General features: G+C 42.7%; 1 protein-coding gene and 1 non-coding gene across 2 annotated transcripts; both read left to right on the top strand.

Annotated features, from left to right (window-relative positions):
• Window positions 1-54: 54 nt before the first annotated feature.
• On the top strand, window positions 55-17,153 carry PTCD3 (pentatricopeptide repeat domain 3). The gene is made up of 24 exons (XM_057381681.1): window positions 55-176; window positions 1,803-1,852; window positions 2,484-2,523; window positions 3,521-3,566; window positions 4,295-4,363; window positions 4,793-4,897; window positions 5,294-5,417; window positions 6,072-6,190; window positions 6,579-6,652; window positions 6,932-7,019; window positions 7,110-7,170; window positions 7,472-7,554; window positions 8,203-8,347; window positions 8,986-9,036; window positions 9,851-9,934; window positions 10,638-10,666; window positions 10,939-11,042; window positions 11,746-11,824; window positions 11,916-12,006; window positions 12,659-12,744; window positions 13,816-13,964; window positions 14,803-14,844; window positions 15,781-15,939; window positions 16,628-17,153. Exons 1-24 carry the CDS (start codon window positions 85-87, stop codon window positions 16,704-16,706), a joined length of 2,049 nt encoding a protein of 682 aa, XP_057237664.1. The 5' UTR covers window positions 55-84; the 3' UTR covers window positions 16,707-17,153.
• LOC130582792 (small nucleolar RNA SNORD94) lies at window positions 7,246-7,387 on the top strand. The gene has a single exon (XR_008966340.1). It is a non-coding gene; the product is annotated as a small nucleolar RNA SNORD94 (small nucleolar RNA).
• Window positions 17,154-17,346: the final 193 nt, after the last annotated feature.

Raw genomic sequence — 17,346 nt, 5'->3', positions numbered from 1 at the left:
GCTATAAAGGGGCGGTACCGGCCCCCCCCACCGCCGGGGGAGTGGTGCCGCCCCTGCTCCCAGAGTGCACCGCGCGGGGCAGGCATGGCGGCGCGGCGAGTCGGGGGTGGCTGCTGGCAGCGGGCGCTGTGGTGGGGTCGGCGGTGCCGCCTCCCGAGCGGGCGGGAGAGCTACCGGTGAGGGTCCGCCGGGAGGGAAGGGCCGGGTGGCGGCGGCGGCACCGGAGAGGAATCGGAATCGGCGGGTGGGCAGTGCGGGGTGTGCGGGGCGTGAGGCGGGAAAGGCCGCGCAGGCGCAGTGTGGGCGCTCAGAGTGCGCATGTGCGGTGGCTCCTGGGGCTGGCGTGGTCAAGGTGGCGTGGGGAGTTCTTTTCTTCGGACTATTCCCTGCCTTTGAACGCCTTTCCTGGGGGTCTTTTCTGCTTTTGGACGGCTCGGAGCCTCCCGGAAGAGAGTTTGAGCTGTTAAACGATTTGTAGAGCTGAGTTTTAGGAAAAAAATAGATGAGCACTTCCCCTAAGAAGGCAGCTTTCTCCTGCCTTTCAGCCTGGAGAAGGGAGTGTTGTGTGGGGATTCCATAGCAGTCTTCCAATACGTGAAGGAGTCTTATCAGGAAGCCAGAGAGGAGCTTTCGTCAGGAGTTGTAGTGCTAGAACAAGATATAGTGAGTAAAGATGGAAAAATGGAGTTTAGGTTAGATAGGAGAGAGAAGTTCTTTACYGTGAGGGTGGTGAGACACTGGCTCAGGTTGCCCATAGAACTTGTGGATGCTCCTCCCCTGGAGGTGTTCAAGGCCAGATTGGATGGGGTTTGGAGCAACCTGGTCTACTGGAAAGTGTCCCTGCCCAAAGCAGTGGGGTTGGAGCAAGAKCTGTAAGATCTCTCTCAACCCCTTAACATTCTGTCGTTGTATGAAATTAGGTTTTGTTCAGGGAATGGCTCAAATGAAAAGATCCCATTTCACTGGGTACTCATAATTCATATTTGGGATGGCAGATTCATAGTTAACAACTTCATGGGGCTTCCAAGAGCTCTAGAATTGTGCAATGCCGCGGTAAAGCAGAGAGCTGTGCTTGCMCCTTAACAGCCTCTCCCTTGGGGCCAAGGTCAGTGTGGAGGCACTGAAGGCCAGAGTTGCARTTTAGTGTTACTTCATGAGCAAAAAGAGTAGAAGTATTTTAATGTAATTCTTAGTTTGTGTTAAAAGCAGTAAAATGTGAACTGTGGTGAGAGACTTGAAGCAGTGTCCTGTAACTGAGCACAAAGCAGCTCGTTTGCAATACAGAGCAGCAGAATAAGTTTGTGTGTCTATGACTGCTGCAGCTGTGCTTTTGTGCACAAATTTCTGCAGATCTGTAGGGATTTGGCATTTGGAACTCATCAGGGCTGACTCACCTGCATCACAACTTCAGGTTTAGGTGCTGTTTTCAGTATGATTCTGCCTTTAAGACATAAGGTGTCTGTTCTGATTTATGTGCATGGTTTTCTTTCAGAGATGCACTGATTCATGAAAACTACTTTTAAAACATCATACCCCAGCATTAAATAATCACCATTTTTTTTTGTAGTGTAATTTTTCGCATGTAACTTTTTGTCTCTTGAAATTAGGGCCTTAAACATCAAATGTAAGTTTTATGGTAATAATGTGGAGTTAGTAGCTGTGCAACATTGCTTGTTACTCTAATGCACTCCTGTTYCCTCTAATGTTTTAGTTAATTCTGGCCTGTAGTACAGAATTTCTGTAATCTGCTTTTGCTATATTTATGTGATCACCATAAATTCAAACCTCTGATTGYTTTCTAGGTGCTCTTCGGGTAGTACTGCTCTTGGAAAGACARTGGACAATTCAGAAGGTAAGATGTCTTCATTACTGGTTTCTTGCATGTTTCYCAGTCTCTAAACAGCACAGTGTGTCAGGAGATAAATATGGTGTAAACACCCTCTTTCTTCTTCTTGGATTTTTTTTTTCCCTGTCTTCATTGTGCAGAAATTTCCTGGATTAACTTGATTCCTTACCTCATCACCAGTCCTGTGCTCCATGAGCCTATATTAGATTGTAGTTTTAAAATCCTTGCTTTAGTACTTTCAGATGGATCAGCTTGAATGTTTAATTTTCATAGAATCATGGAATTGCTTGGATAGGAAAAGACCCAGGAAGGATAGGAAGTCCAGCTGTTAATTCTGGCCAAAGCACCTCTAAACCACGTCCCTGAGTGCCACACATGCCTTAAATCCCTCCAGGGATGGTGGCTCCACCACTTCCCTGGTCAGCCCATTCCTGTGCTTGACAAGCCTTTCAGTGAAGATATTTTTCCTAATATCCATTTAAACTTCATCTGGTGCAGCCTGAGGCCATTTGCTCTTTTTCCATAATTTGTAACTTAGGAGAAGAGATTGACCCCCACCTTGCTATAGCCATGAGATCAAGATTTTCTTTGGGCATATCTTTGTTTCTAATCATTATTTTAATACTGTTTCTCATAGTAACTCAAGAAGAAATTGTGCTCCCCCGAAAGAAAACATGGTGAGTGCTTACTTCTGTAATCTTGATTGGGAAGAAAATCAGTGTTAGCTAAATGTAGTCTGTCCATGAAATCTGAAAAAGAAAGTTGAGGTTCCTCTATTCCTTGATGGCATGTCCCACTAGTGGTTTTCCTGCTGATTTGGGGCTCTGTGAATATTCTTGACTYTTACTCTCTGTGCAGACTATGTACACTGCATTCCTGGCATTTCTTTTAAAAACATTTACAGCAATTGCATTTTTGAGCATGGTTCTAGTTTTTTGTAAAAGATCACTTTTGCTAAAGAGCTGTAAAATCAAGTTTATTTGGCTGTTCGCACATGAATGTTTCTTCTAGCAAAATAAAACTTGGTTATTGATAGCTGGCTGAATAAATCCTGCTTAGAAATAACACAGCTGAACAAAACCTATCTTGTTGGAAACACTTAAGGTGGAATTGCATGACTTTACAGCCAAAACTACRTTCATGGCCAAATGGTGTCTGCATGTAAACTGAAAATAAGGCCATCTTCACCTAAACACTTTCACTGGCCTTTCCTTGTTTGCTGGAAACAGCAAAGACTTAAGGATCCGCAGCCACAGGAGTCCTGAGGAACCTGTGTTTAGTTTAGTCTGGTTTATTTTTTTCCTGCAAAGACATGTCTTGGAGAGGGGCTTCATGTATTTATCCCTAAAAGATGCTCTTGGAGCAGCATTCCAAGGAATTTTTTGTGTCTCTTCCTTTTGATCTTTCTTTGGTAAGGTATTGTAAGAGCAGAAGTATTATCAGGAAATACAGATGCTCTTCTGATTTTCCACAAAATCTCTTTTTTCCTGGTCTTTTTTAAGAATTGAGACCATTCTAACATTCCATACATTCTACTTATTTTATAAGTGCAGCAAAACAATTACTTCCTAGAAGTGAAAATCCTTATGGATCAGGGTAAGCCTGTCCTTGTTCTCCAAACAGTGTAATGCACAGCATTCAAACTGAGTTTTAGTCAAATTCCTTTGTGTTTAGGGATAAGCTCGCGGTGCTCAAGACCTTGGCTTCTACTGTGAACAGGGTGAGTGGTTCTGTGGGTCATGGAAATGGGTCAGGTTGTCCATTTTGTGCAATAGTCTTGTGCTCAGGAGGCTCTTRATTTCTACTTTGGCCATAAATGAAAGATGGGATTTTCACATCAGGCTTTTCACTTTTGCTCAAGGTGTTTTGGTTTGTTGTTAAAGCCTCATTCTTGTGCTAAGGGTGAGCTGCAGTGAAAATTGCAATACCTTGGTAAGGATTTTGCTACATAAGGACCAAGTCTCTTTAGCAGTTCAGCTTCCCAATCTAGAATGCCCTTCCCAGTCTCAGTCCAGAAAGGCTTTACAAAGTGCAATGAGTGTCTGCTCTTGCTGGGCTAAACCTGGAAATGCTGGGATGCTGTTCTTTAATCCTGTCTATCTTGAATTCTGGAAATTAAATCAAAACCTGCAAGTCCCATCAGCTTCCTAAGACTAGTACACTTGAGGTCCCACTTGTTTTGCAAGGGACTTAATGCTTGCCATATTACAGGAAGGATCCTTTTTTTTTGTCACCATGTTAGCCTGCATGTGTGTGTGTAAAATGAAAATGTTTTTAAAACTTTTTTTAAACAGGCTCAACCTTGTTGAACAAAAGGAACTTCTGTAAAATGTGCATAGGTGGTGATTATGATGGAAGAATTCATTGTGCCTTAAATTCCATGAGACAGTGTGTTGTGCCTGTGTACATGACTGAAAAACTTTCAATCCTGGAYTCTTCTTTCTACAGGATCCTACTGCTGCTCATTACATGTTCCAGGATGACCCTTTCCTTATGCCAAGAAATGCAGCTAATTCTGTAGGTATTTCAGATCCTTGATAGCTTACTCCCTGCCCTTGTCTAGGTTATGAATACTCTTACCTAATTGAAGCCTGGTTTTGATTACTAAAGATGAAATATCAGATTGCTTTCAGAATTTTCTCTCTAAAATGAGGGATGTTGTTGAGCTTGATGTAGTAGGGCAGCATTTCAGATATCTGAATGTGTCCCTTGACTAAGTAATAAGGAAGTAGAATACAATGGCATTTTAAGAATATATTTTTATACTGGCAGGAGCACCAGGATGTTTACCTGGAATGTTGTCTTGTGCCTGTGATTTTACTAAGTGGAAGTGAAGCATGAGTTTTATTTCATCAGGATGTTCAGAGTTAATGAAAATCTTTTTCCTCACTCTCAGCCTTGTAATTTGTGTACTTCTTTGTCTTGTTCTCTCTCATCTCTATGCAGCGTCTCTATTCATTGTCGAAGGAGTCTGGGAGAAACGCTGCAAAATACATTATAAAGAACTTTCCTCAGTATTTTGACAAGACTTTTGCAGAGCCCAATGTACCAGTAAGCTTTTGKTTTTTGTTGTTATTTGTGCTTTGTCAATGAAATCAGCTGTTGGACTGGTCCAAAACTAAGATAAAAGGATCTTTTTTTAACTTTTGCAGACAGTTTAAAAGCAGTACTGTATTTCCATTATATTTCTGTAGTGAATGTTTCTGTTGGGAGTTCAATATCATATCAGGTTCTTGAAGTAAAAATAAGAAAAGCAGTCTTGTTTAGATATTGCTTCCTAGCACAAAAGTGAGGGATGAGAATGTGTGTGGTCCTTCGCCACCAAAAGGACTGGTGTTGTTAAACTGCAAACAGTGTGCTGGGAGAAGAGTAAGGATATTTGGTTAATGTTTTAGTGACAATTTGSAGGAGGTTTGAGCTCGTGTCTGACTTCCTCTCTGCTTTTAGTGCCTGATGCCTGAGGCTCTCACACCTCAGATTGAAGGAGTGAGTGAGGAAGCTCTAAGGGAGCGCATTCACCTCCGAATGCAGAAAGAGTCTGTGGACATGTTTGATCAGCTTCTACAGGCAGGTATGTGGTCACCTGCTGGATTCTGTGGTGGAGCTCCACTTGAATTGTGCCAAAAGTATTTTAATAGCTGGCACAGGCTGTGGAGACAATTTTGTGACTCTGTTGCTCCTTTCACAASTGTCTGGTCTGGGAAGGTGGTTCTCTAGAATCACTGGAGTATCTTAGCCACTGCTTAGCAGACATGTCACTTTGATTATGAGGAGAACAAATGAGTTCTTGAACAGGMAGCAGATTAAATCTTTTTGTTGGTTTTAAATCTGTTTCATAGAATGTGAAACACGCAAAGTGGTCTTCACAGCAGGGTGTATTTTAGGAGAAGTTAGGAAAATCACTAGAAGYTTCAGATGCTATACTGGGCTTGTGCTGCTTCACAGTTCTGGCTGCCAACTATCATTTCCCTSTCCTGCTTTATCAGGAAAATACCCTTTCAGTGGCTTCAGTAGAAAAACATACTCTAGTTCAGTGTTAAAAATTGTCTCCTGTGATGAGTTGATTTGTGGCATTACTGGTGTCACACCCAGGGTTAGGGACTTGCTAGGGAATGTCTTTGTTTTCAAAGAGAGCAAAGTGGTGTTCAGAAGTTTTCTGATGTCGCTATAGAGTGATGARCTCTTCACTTTTTCTCTGACTGTCATAAATTTTTATTTTGTAAAGGTACCCCTGTATCTCTGGAGACCACAAACAGCCTTTTAGATTTGTTATGCTTCTATGGAGATGATAAACGTACTCCTGAAAAAGAGGAAGAAGAAAAAGACAGTTCGGAAGAACCAGAGGTATGGAAAACTTGGTCTCTATTTATTTGTTTCATACGTAATGGGAATGTATCAGGGTGAGATTTTTGTACTGTCTGTATGGGATGTGCCATGAGATGGATCAGATGCAGTTAACATTTCCCAGAGATATGTCTATTATAAAAATACCATGAGTGAACTAGCAACTGTAGTTTGTGTGAAGCTGTTAGTACATGTAATAACATAAACGTTATTCTCAATCTGCTTACTGCCTCCTGAATGTTATGATATCCATTATTATAATATAACCCATTAAAAAACATCTTTGGTCCATGCTGCTGAACTTCAGTGTTGTTACCAAATAGCATCACTTGATGTTAAATCATAATTTTGAATTCTGAGAAACTTATTTCAGCAAAAATCTCTCCAGGTAAATGCTTCAGAGCAGAAGGCTCCAAAGAGACAGTTCCAAAAAGGTTCACAGTCATCTGGCCCCAGATGGAGGTACAGAAAATCTTGCCTATATTCCCATATTCCGTGGGTCKTGCACATGTATTGTTGTTGCAGAACAGACTTAGTTCTTTTCACAGCCCCTACTCACGTGTTACTTGTTAAATAAACATGTGTTTGCTGACTGTAGAATAGCTCGAAGTATCACAGTTGTGATATGTGAATGTCACTCCTTGGGGRCACAGCCTATTATTTTATTCTGYATGTTGAGTCCTTTTCCTMAAGGTACCTTTTMCTTGGKTCTTTAACATTTATCTTGTTCATTGACTCCAGAGAGAACAACCATGCTGAGAGGATATTTAAGATAATGYCAGAGAAGAATGCACACTCCTATTGCACAATGATCCGTGGGATGGTGAAGGTAAAGTTATTCTTCAGTGCTGGGGGATTTTTTTCATCTTGTGAAATCTCACACAATMATAGAGATGGTTTATTTTTGTTGTTTTTGCAGCATGGGGCTTATTCCAAAGCTTATGACATGTACATAGACTTGCTGAATGAAAGGCACAAGGGTGAGTGTCTCTTGGTTGTATTTTGTGGCCTCCTAAGTACCAGAACCCCCCTGTTGGGCACAGGAGTGTTTGTTCATGGCWGTGATGATTGGCGCAGGGGTACGGACCTCAGCTGGATCATGGGAGCTGAATGCAAACTGGTAACTCCAGTGTAGTTGGCATGTGGCTGGCTCTCTGGAAACAGGTTTGCATGAGACTTTGCCAAAAACTGAGCCATGCTAGAACAAACCCTTTCCTGTAGGCTACAAATGGATTATCTTACATTTCTCCAAATTAAAATGGATTATCTTACATTTCCCAGCTGATGTGCACACCTTCAACGCACTGATCAGAGCAATCCCATTTCTAAAAGACAAGTTTGTGGACAGATGGGAATTAGCCAAGGTAAGGGGGGTGGAGCAAAAGAGGTGGGGAAGGGATAAGAGTGTGGGTTCTTGATCTGCCTTATTAGTAAAATTTTAACAGTTATTGGAGGACTAAAATCAAGAACTAAAATCAAGAAATCATAATCTCTGCTGTAAACAAAGTACAGTAGTTTAAACAGAAAAGCTACCTATAGAGGACTGGCAAATGTGAAAAATTCAACCTTGCCTTTGCAGGGTGGTTTGCCTTGTAAGAACATACCTGATCTAGGAACTGCCTGGACAGAAAGTAATTGGGGARATTACTGTGGGGAGATAAAATAAATGAACAATTTTAGATAAAAACTCATTGTATTTTAATTCRTTGTGTTGTGACAGAAATGGAATTTTGAGTTTTAATGACACATTAGTAAGGAAAAATATTACGTAACTATAAAAATATCCTTTGTGTTCTAGAAAGAATTCTCCAGAATTTATTCTGATGTAATGTAGCTTTGTGTTTTGGTCATTAAAATTAGGTAGTAATACCTTAATAAATAATCASTTAAAGAAGAGTTGTTCACTTGAAGGGGGTGAGAAGGATTAGGTTGWGGAAATGTATGTGTAACCCTGAAAGCTGAACTGTGATCCATAACATGAAGCACTAAGGATTTGGGGATTTTGTTTTAAGGACTTCCTGAATCAGATGGCTCAACAGAAAGTGCAACCAACTCTGCTGACCTTTAATTCTGTCCTGAAGACTCTGAGAAGATGTGGTAATATCGGCAGAAGTGTGTCTTTATTGGTATTAAAGGAAATGGAAGAACTTGATATAGGTAAGAGAAGCAGAGTATTTATTATATGCAGTGATTATGATATTCCAGTGTCACCTCTAGAACACAAGAGTTAACTGAAGAGTTCAGCACCACACAACACAGTGATTCCTGGGAAGATATACTTCACAAGCCACCCAAGCCAGTTCAGGTGTCTAGATCTACATCTCTTGTAGAAAGGAAAGGAAAAGTAAAAAGCTTGAAAGTAAAAGGAACAAGCTTTTAATCCAGCTGATGATTTTTTTTTTATTTCAATTAAGTATTGCAAAATCAGAGAATATCTGCAGAATTTATTTGATTTTTGGAGTGTGCTTTGACCCRGTAGCATGCTTCTTGATAGACTAAAGATTACATTCATGAGCAGAAGGGAAGTAGCTATGAAGTAGTTCTGGGTTTAGTTTAGAGCAAGGAAGCTTGGCTGCTCCCCCCATGGGAATAGGATGCCCCAGGTGGTGGTCTAGTGTTGGGTGTCACCTCTCCCAGGCATGTGTATGGTCCAGCATTAGGGTGGATGGGGAGAGATATTAGAGTAAATTTATGTGTGCTGCCTGACTGGAGGAGCAGAGCAGACTGTGAGTTAGAGCTGTGACACAGAGCTCAGCCAGGAATGTGGAGGTAACTGCAATGTTTTTGCTTTCCAGAGCCCAGCCTTGCATCCTATGATCACATCCTCTGCGTGTACTACAGAGGTGGTACGTGCACTATCAGCTTAGCCATGAATGTGTCTTGTGTAGCAGCTGTATTAAAAGACAACTTGAATTGGTGTGATTGATCAAGGTGCAGCCTGATTCTGCATGGGGGGAGAAAAAAAGGATGGTAACCTCATACAGGAAGCAAATGCTACTCAGTCATTGTGGAGGGTGGATATGACAACGTGTGTGATTTCATAGACCGTGCCATTCACAGGGTGAAATTTTACTGGGATTTGTTTTTCTGCAACAGTTCTGTGCATTAGAGCTGTCATGAGAAATAGCTGTGTTAGGAGGCAGGAACCCAAATGTCCACGATCCTATGCACACAAAATTTTAGCTGTAAGAAGAAAATAGGCAGAGTAGCCATAACTGCAGTCCTTGTGTTTTAAGTAATGGGAAGGAATTGTTCTGGTGTCAYTCTGGGTTTGGTTCAAAATTTGGTTCAAATTTTGTTTATTTGCTTTGTTTTGTTTTTGTTTCKTCCCCTTTWAAATTTTTTGTTTGTTYATGAAATRSTTTGCTTTKCCCAGTGCAGCCTGCTAACTAGACAGACTTCCAGGCCTGTTTCATTYCTTGCTAGAAAGCACTTCTATATTCCTGAATCTGCCCTGCTGGGCTTTGGAAATCTGGCAGTAGTAGGGGAAATTTTAGAGCAAATTAAATTGCAGCTGGTGTTGAGCACCATAGGAATTAAAACRTTTTTTGAAATTATGTTTCAGTACCATTTCATATTGTATTTGCAGGCTGATGCTCTTCACTAAGGAACTGTTTGGCACAACTGAGATGTGATATTGTTTGTATCTCTGTCCCACAGTTGATGTTCTTTCATCAGACATCATCTCTGAGGTGTTAAATGAGGTTGAAAAGAGGAGTTTCACTGCTCAGGACCCTGATGATGGTAAGGACTTCAAGCTTGGGTGAAAAGGYACCTGTGAATGTCAGGTAGTTTTACTCAGCAAAGACAAATGCATGCAGCTTGCTTCTCTCAGTCCCTCATGATACTTCTGGAGACAAAGAACAAATTCCAGTGCTTGGAATGGTGTTGGTGCACTGGCTTCTGTGTGGAAGCAGATGTGTAGCTTGAGTCAATGAGCATTTCAAGTTCATGAAATTAAAAAAAAAAAAACAGTGTTAGGTACAAGATCAGTTTATGTAAGAGCTGCTAACAGCTTCAGGAAATTATACACATCAGGTGAATGGCAGGTTTTTGTTGTAGTGTGCTGTGAGTTTTCCTATTCTAGTTCTTTCTAATCCTGTTCAGAAAATTTCATGAAATAAAGCTTCATGGAGAAGTGGAGTGTGGCTCTATAGGAGGGATATATTCATGTGTCCCTTGCTCTTTTTKCCATCTCTGTGTGCACATCTTTGCCCTGGGAAGTTCATAAGCCTTTCTATACTTTTGTAAGCAAGTGCAGCTTACATCTGAAGATGGGTTTGGCAAAGRAAGATCTGTAGGCTGCCCTGCCATATAGTCAAACTCAGCTACAGATTGAGTTTCTAATTGACCATACCTCATCTCTCCTCTGGGAGGGTGGGTTAATGAGTTGTTTTATGTCTCTTGGGAGTTTGAAGTTAACAYACTCTTGTTTGCTTCCTTTCAGCCAACTTTTTTACCACTGCCATGCAAGTGGTAAGTGCCTCTTCCCTCCCATCACAATTCCTTCAAGCCCCTCCAGCCTGTGATTTTACACCCTGTCATACAAGGTTTAGCTTTCAATATCTTGCATCTTCATCTGTGCTCATCACCTGTAACTTTCTGCCATAATGCTGCTTTGTTTGATCCCTYCCTAACTGGTAACTTGCATGCCTGTGATACCTGCATGTACCTTTATGAAAGTGAGTCTTGARGGATGTGTTGACTGCTACATTTGGTATCTTTCAAATCTGGCTGGTTTATTGCAGTGCTGTGATCTAAAAGATATCAAGCTTGCCTATCAGTTAAACAAGGCAATGGAGAAGGGAGACAACTGGAAATTCTTGGATGTGGATCGGTTAAATGGCTACTGGTGAGTGGAGATTATATTCAGCATCTTGTGTGTCATTGTCAGGTTCAGTACAAACTAGGATTCAGACATTGAACACCAGCTGGTTATTGTATGTCCAGTTTGGGAATTAGATCCTTCTTAASAGTAGTAATTGCCTAGGATTCATTTTCAGTTTGTGGCCTTTGAACTGAAATCCAGTGTCATGGAGCATCAGTTTATCTCAACACCCATCCAACAACTAGAACAACCAGTTGTATTTTCTGCCATTCTGTTGWGTACCCAGGATGGCAGCTTTGGAGGTAACCAAAGCAGCATAGTTTCTTAGTGTCAGGATGTTTTTGTGGTCAGTGCACTGGATCAGGGGCTCAGGCTTGTCTTGTTAACTCTCACATGTAATGAGGTTAATTTAGTTCAGTTGTTATATCCAAAGGTTGCATCTGAGACAGATGCAGGTACCTGAAAACTGGCATCAGGCAGCAATATTGCATTTTTTTGTATTCTGAAACATAATAGTCTAACTTCTRATTAATTCTGCCAATTACCTAATGTGAGCATTAAGCTGTCATAAGAATACTGCTGCTTTTCTGATTGCATGGAGTGTTTTAATCAGTGAAATTTCCTTGATTTGCAGTACAAATATGATCAGCACACCATCATTTGCTGGTACTTCTATATGGTTTGGTTGATTTAATCATCACTAAATTAGGACRTTTTTTCTCTCTAGGTCAAAATTCTTTTCGTTGTTGTGCATGATGGAACAAATTGAGGTGGTGTTGAAGTGGTACAAAGAAATGTCATCTTCGGTAAGTGTGTACCAGGGTAAGAGCTGCAGAGCTTTAGCTTGGAGGCATGGAGCAGTCACAGGTGACTGAAAWGATTCTCTTTCTTCATTAGCTCTTCTATCCAACTCCTAAAAATATACTGGACCTTCTTCAAGCACTGGATGCAGCCAACCAGTTGGAAGTCATTCCTTTAGTCTGGGAAGGTCAGTGATGGGCACATGGCTTCATAAGGCAGTTTGACAAATGCTAGAAGCAGTTGGAGGTAGTTTGGAAACTTCCCATTGCTTAGAGTCGCCATGAGAAGGTGCACTGCTTGCCTATAGTATCTWATCACCTGAGCCCCTCTGCASATCTTGCTTAAGATTTTATCTAGCMTCAAAATCATATAAAAGAATATGAGTCACTCCTTAATCCCCAGCAGATGGTGGATGGTGTTGGAGGTCTCTGCCCACAGGGGTCGTGGGTCTCACTGTCCAGCAGCAGTTCAGGTTTGTGTTCTCCTTTAGGACTGGTAGCTGTTTGATTTACAGACAGTGCTCTGTGTGTTGTTCCTTCCCTGTTCTGTGACAGGGCCATCATCACCACCAGGTTGGTCAGTTCTGGGCACCTTGAAGGCCATTATCAAGGGGAGTAGTAGGGCTGGCACCCAGAAGTTTGAGACCAGCAGGGAAGGGAAGAATAAATCAGATTGGTTTTTTTTATTTGGTGCACAGAACCTAATAATGAGGGAAAAGGGAACTAAATGTGACCTTCTCAGTCACAGAGAATGGTTCTTGGCCTTGTTAAATTGTGCTGACCATATTGCCAGGAACGGGTACTGACTACAGCTACAAACTACTGCCTTTCYCTAAACAGATGTGAAAAATCTGGGCTTTAGCAGGAGGCAAGACCTGTTGGAAGAATTCTTGTCTTTGATGAGCAGGGACCAGYACCCCAATGAGGTAAGGAAGCTGATAACCCCTGTGAACAGCTGAGCCCCAACACAGCCACTCACTCCTCCCCTGTGGGATGGTGGAGGGAACTGGGACAGTAAAAATGCAAAACTCGAGCTTAGTCACTATTTCCCATTGTTGGCAGGTGTTCAGCCATCCCTGGGAAAGCTGGGCTCCTGGAAAGCTCATGTGGAACAGTTAGTTGGGAAGWCAARCACCATCAYTCCAAATGTCTCCCCCTTCCTCCTTTCCCCAGCTTTATCTACTGAGCATGAGATCCTGTGGTCTGAAATATCCCTTGGATCATTTAGGGCAACTGTCCTGGAGGTGTCCCCCCCCAGCTMSTTGTACCACACTCCTTGTGCAYCCCCAGCCCACTCACTGCTGGGGGGGCCTTGATGTTCTTTAAGCACTCYCCAGCAATAACAAAAATATTCCTGTGTTAMYCCTCCATACTTTCCATCTTAAATAAAAAACACAGCCCCATAGTAAGAAAGAAGAAACTGAAGAAATTTAACTCTATCCCAGCCAAAAGCAGCACAGAAGCTCAGTAGAGAGGAGCAGTGTCTCCCCAGACTGTCGGTAAATGCTCTCTCCCTGGTCAGTCCTAGAGATCCAGTTCCAGTGCGTCTGCCACTGCAGATTTCCAGATCCATGTGAGCTTTTCTAAGCCTGCTAAACTCTTTGGAATGTCTTCAATCTGTAGAGAAACCTCAAATGAACACTGAGCAGGATCCCTTCTTACCAGTTTGGAAAAGCAATGCAGCCCAGCAGCCACGTCTCTGGGAAGCACATGGCAGAATTCAGGGATTTTTGCCAAGGATTTCTTGCAGTAATTGCCTTCTCAAGCTGAAGGGAGTTAAAGGTGGATACAGCTATCCCTGCAATGCCACCTTTGAGCTTGCCTAGTGGGGACAGCTGTCCTGATGGAAGAGGGAAATTTGCTTCCCAGGGGTAATGGCTGCTAACACACAATTTAAATCACATTCAAAGCAAACCTATAGGAGCTGCAGGAGCAATTGCACTAAAAAGCATGTTAATTTCAGAGGTTTTGTTATTAATAGCACAATCTTTTCACAGATTCAACTGGCATTTGCCAAGTGTGCTGAAGAAATCAAAGCTGCCCATGAACCGGCGGGGCTGGGGCAGRTCCCGTTGGAGTGGACAGGGAGTGCCCTGGGCCATGTCGTGGTGCTGTTCTCCAGGGTTGGGAGGACCCAGGATGCCTGGTACGTGTGGGCTCTGGGATTGCTGACACTGCAGCTCAAGGCTTAGTCACAAAAATCTAACACTAATGACTTGATGCCTTGGAATGCTAGTGTAGACAAAGGGGATAAAGTGTGCTGGGAATGTGATGGGTTTTTTCTTTCATTACTGTTCATTCTTGGCACCAGTTTACAGTTGTTTATCTTAAAACTGGTTCAGAAACTAATGTAGTATCTGTTGTAGTTTGTACAGCTGCTTATGGCAAGGTGCAGTCTGTTAATCACTTCCTGAGCATTGCTGATTGCCCACAGCTTCCCATGTTCTGATTTTTAGAACTCCGTCTAATTCAAACTGATAAAGAGATTCACTAGTTTAATTAAAATTTTCATTAGCATTAACCCTAATTAAAACTCTAAATAGACTATTTTTAGAACACTAATAGCTAGAATTTACTGTCCTACATGCTCTGAACTTGAAATAGTTAAAATATCTAGTCTTTAATGTAAGGTTCTGGGCTATTTTCAATTGAACACAGATGTTGTGCCCTGATACATTTGAAATGAAGTAGCAACAAGAGAGTATTTAAAAATTCTAAAAATATGTTTTTTAAAGTAACCTTGCCACCGGCTGTGCTTTGTTTTCTGCACARTTTAATTTATTGTGTGTTAAACTAACCAATGTAGTTAGCTGGCACAGATTGTATTTGACAGAACACAGCATGGGATCTGTTTCAGACCCGAGGGGGTTTATTTCATAAGCTTGTGAGTTTACCTGTGTTTCAATGGAGGCTCATCCAAAAGGTTGAATATCTGTCTGTTCCTGTTATATGGCGGTTTATAACTATTATTTTGTTTTCAATAGGAACATGATGGAGCATTTCCAGCAAATCAATAGGATTCCCGCGTAAGTATTTTAAGATTCTTCAGTTACTGAGTCTCTCTTTTGGCTGAGGTCCTAAATTTTTGTTATGGAATGAAGGAATGGTTTGGGATAGGAGGGACTTTTAAAGGTTGAGTAGTTCAAGCCCCCGGTTGTAACTGACAGAACATGAGTGTGTGTGTGTGTGTCCCTGTGAGCATGGCTGTTGGTTTATTCAGTGGATATATTCCAAGAGCTTTCTGTCTCCAAGCATATTGAAAATGCAGAGTGGGAGGGGGTGATGTGGTTGGTAATTGAGGTGTCATTGACTGTCCATGGCTCTGGGCCATGGAGAGCAGTGCCACTGATGAGCTCAGTGCAAATCACTCTGGGCAGATTGAGTGATCTGGTGTGSCATGTGCTCAAAAAAATTCCAGTATGTTCCTAACTCAGCACATATGTCTTAGAGGTGCCTGGATTTCCTAAGATGAGTTAATCAAGTCAAATCCTAATAGGTGGTACCCTTGATGCCTAACGAGTTTTGCTTKTTATACTGTGTTCATGTATTGTAGMTTTGTAGGCTGTTAATACATGGTTGCAACAGSTTGTTTRTCTCAGGATYCTGAAGGAGGGAATTGTCTGGAGTRGGACACAACTTGGAAGGAATAGTAATAAGTTTTGTTTAGGTGTAGGTTTTTTTTAATTCAAGTTGGAGCTTGCCCAAGTGAACACCATGAGGGTGTGGTATCCAAGGCYACACACCTAGGGGTACTCTGTTGCTGCCATCTGCTGGGACAGGAGTTCCCAAATTTGCCACATCGTGTTCACTGTACCAGAGGTGAAATTCGTGGCAGGAGCAAAAAGGGACTGGTTGAGTGATCTGAAAATGTCACCTCTCCATCTCTAAAGCATGGGTAGTAAATTAATGGGCATCTCTCCTGTGACCCTGACAATAGTCACCATTTGCCTTCGCCTTTGCAGTGACAAGGTGATGGATGAATTCTTGAACTGTGCTAAGCAAACCAATGGCTCAGATGAGGCAATTAAGATGGTAAAGCTGGCAGCATCCCTTGGGCTTCCTTCGTCTCAAAGGCTGAAAAGCAGAACRGAGGAGGAATTTGAACTCTCTGAAACACAGAAGTAAGTTGGAATATTTCATGTAACTGTTTAAGGGGTACAATAGAGAGGGTGTTGATGGGGCAACTCATTTGGAAAGGCTTCTCTGACAAGGGAGCAGAGAACTGGCTTCAGAATGTAATGGTTTATTGACTGTGGGACAGAAATGGCCCCTCAGTTTTTGGTTCCATACTGTATCCATCCCACCTAGGAGGGAATTTTCCATGGTGCAGTTATTCTTATCCACGGCTCAGTCTTGTTTATTGCCTTTCCTTCCTTCAATCTTTTCTTATCTGGGTCTGGCTACCTGAAGACACTGCAGCAGCCCAGTGGCAGCCAGTGGGTACAGCCTGGCCCTGCATGGGGCTCCCAGGTTCTGGGGCTCGTGGTCTCTGCACTGCTGAGCTGCTGCAGCTGAGCTCAGGTGATCAATCCTCAGATGGTGCTCAAGGACCTTGAGGAATCACAGTTTGGAGCCAGGTGTGGTCCAAGGGAGTAAATAGAAGCCCAGTCCCGCTAGCAGCTGTCTCACCCCTTTGAGGGGAACTGAAGGAGTCTGCTTTTCCAAGAKGGAATGCTTCCACCACATGCTGGGTGCACGTGTCCTTTGAGGACAGAACACATTTGGAGAGGGTTTGCCTTGTGTTTTGGGATCACTTCTCAAGCAAAAGTCACAACAGGTGACTGATGACTGAACTGTTCTACATTGCAGGAAGGCACTGGAGAGCATCAGGTGGGATGGTGACAGCAGTGATAGTGACAGTGACAGTAGTGACAGTGACCGTGAGTAGCTGTGCCCCTGCCTTCCTCTTGGGAGCAAACGTTGCTGTGATGCCAGGAGGCTTTTATGAGGAGTGGTGCTACTGAAGGAATGGCTTCTGGGAGGTGCTGCAGCACTGATGAGAGCTCAGAGTGTTCTGAGATGGGACCTGCTTGGCAAGACACTGTCCTTGTGTGCCAGCTGGAAGCTCTCCTGTTAAACAATCTTTTTGGTCATGTGGAACACAGCGTGGGCTACCCCAGCTCTCCTCCCCAGCACCACCTGCACCAGCTGGCTCCTGATAAACAGCATCACTGAGGCAATGGAGGGCTGCAGGGAGAGGGGTGCTGTCCACCCTGGAGGCTGCTCGGGCAGACTCAAGACTTCTACAGCTCGAGCAAGACTTCTCATGGACCTCCTGCACTTGACCCTGCACCAGCTCTGCACCTTTCCATCTAATTTCGCCGAACTACTCTAGGTGTCGCAGTGTTTATATACAGAGTAAACCCAAGTAATGCAGTACTCAGCACCTGTGGTGTTACTCCGTATGCTATTGGTGTGCTGGGACGGGTTGGAGTGTAAATGTTAAATTACTTTGTACAGCTGGACACTGTCTCTAATAAATGGCTGACAATAAAACTGCCTGTATTCTGATAATCCTTGAGCAAAAA

This window comes from Malurus melanocephalus, unplaced genomic scaffold, assembly GCF_030028575.1.
Source record: "Malurus melanocephalus ecotype Western Australia unplaced genomic scaffold, MMel_1.1 scaffold_522, whole genome shotgun sequence".
Taxonomy (NCBI): domain Eukaryota; kingdom Metazoa; phylum Chordata; class Aves; order Passeriformes; family Maluridae; genus Malurus; species Malurus melanocephalus.
Note: the sequence above shows the minus strand (reverse complement) of the source record. Positions and strands in the feature narration are given on the sequence as shown.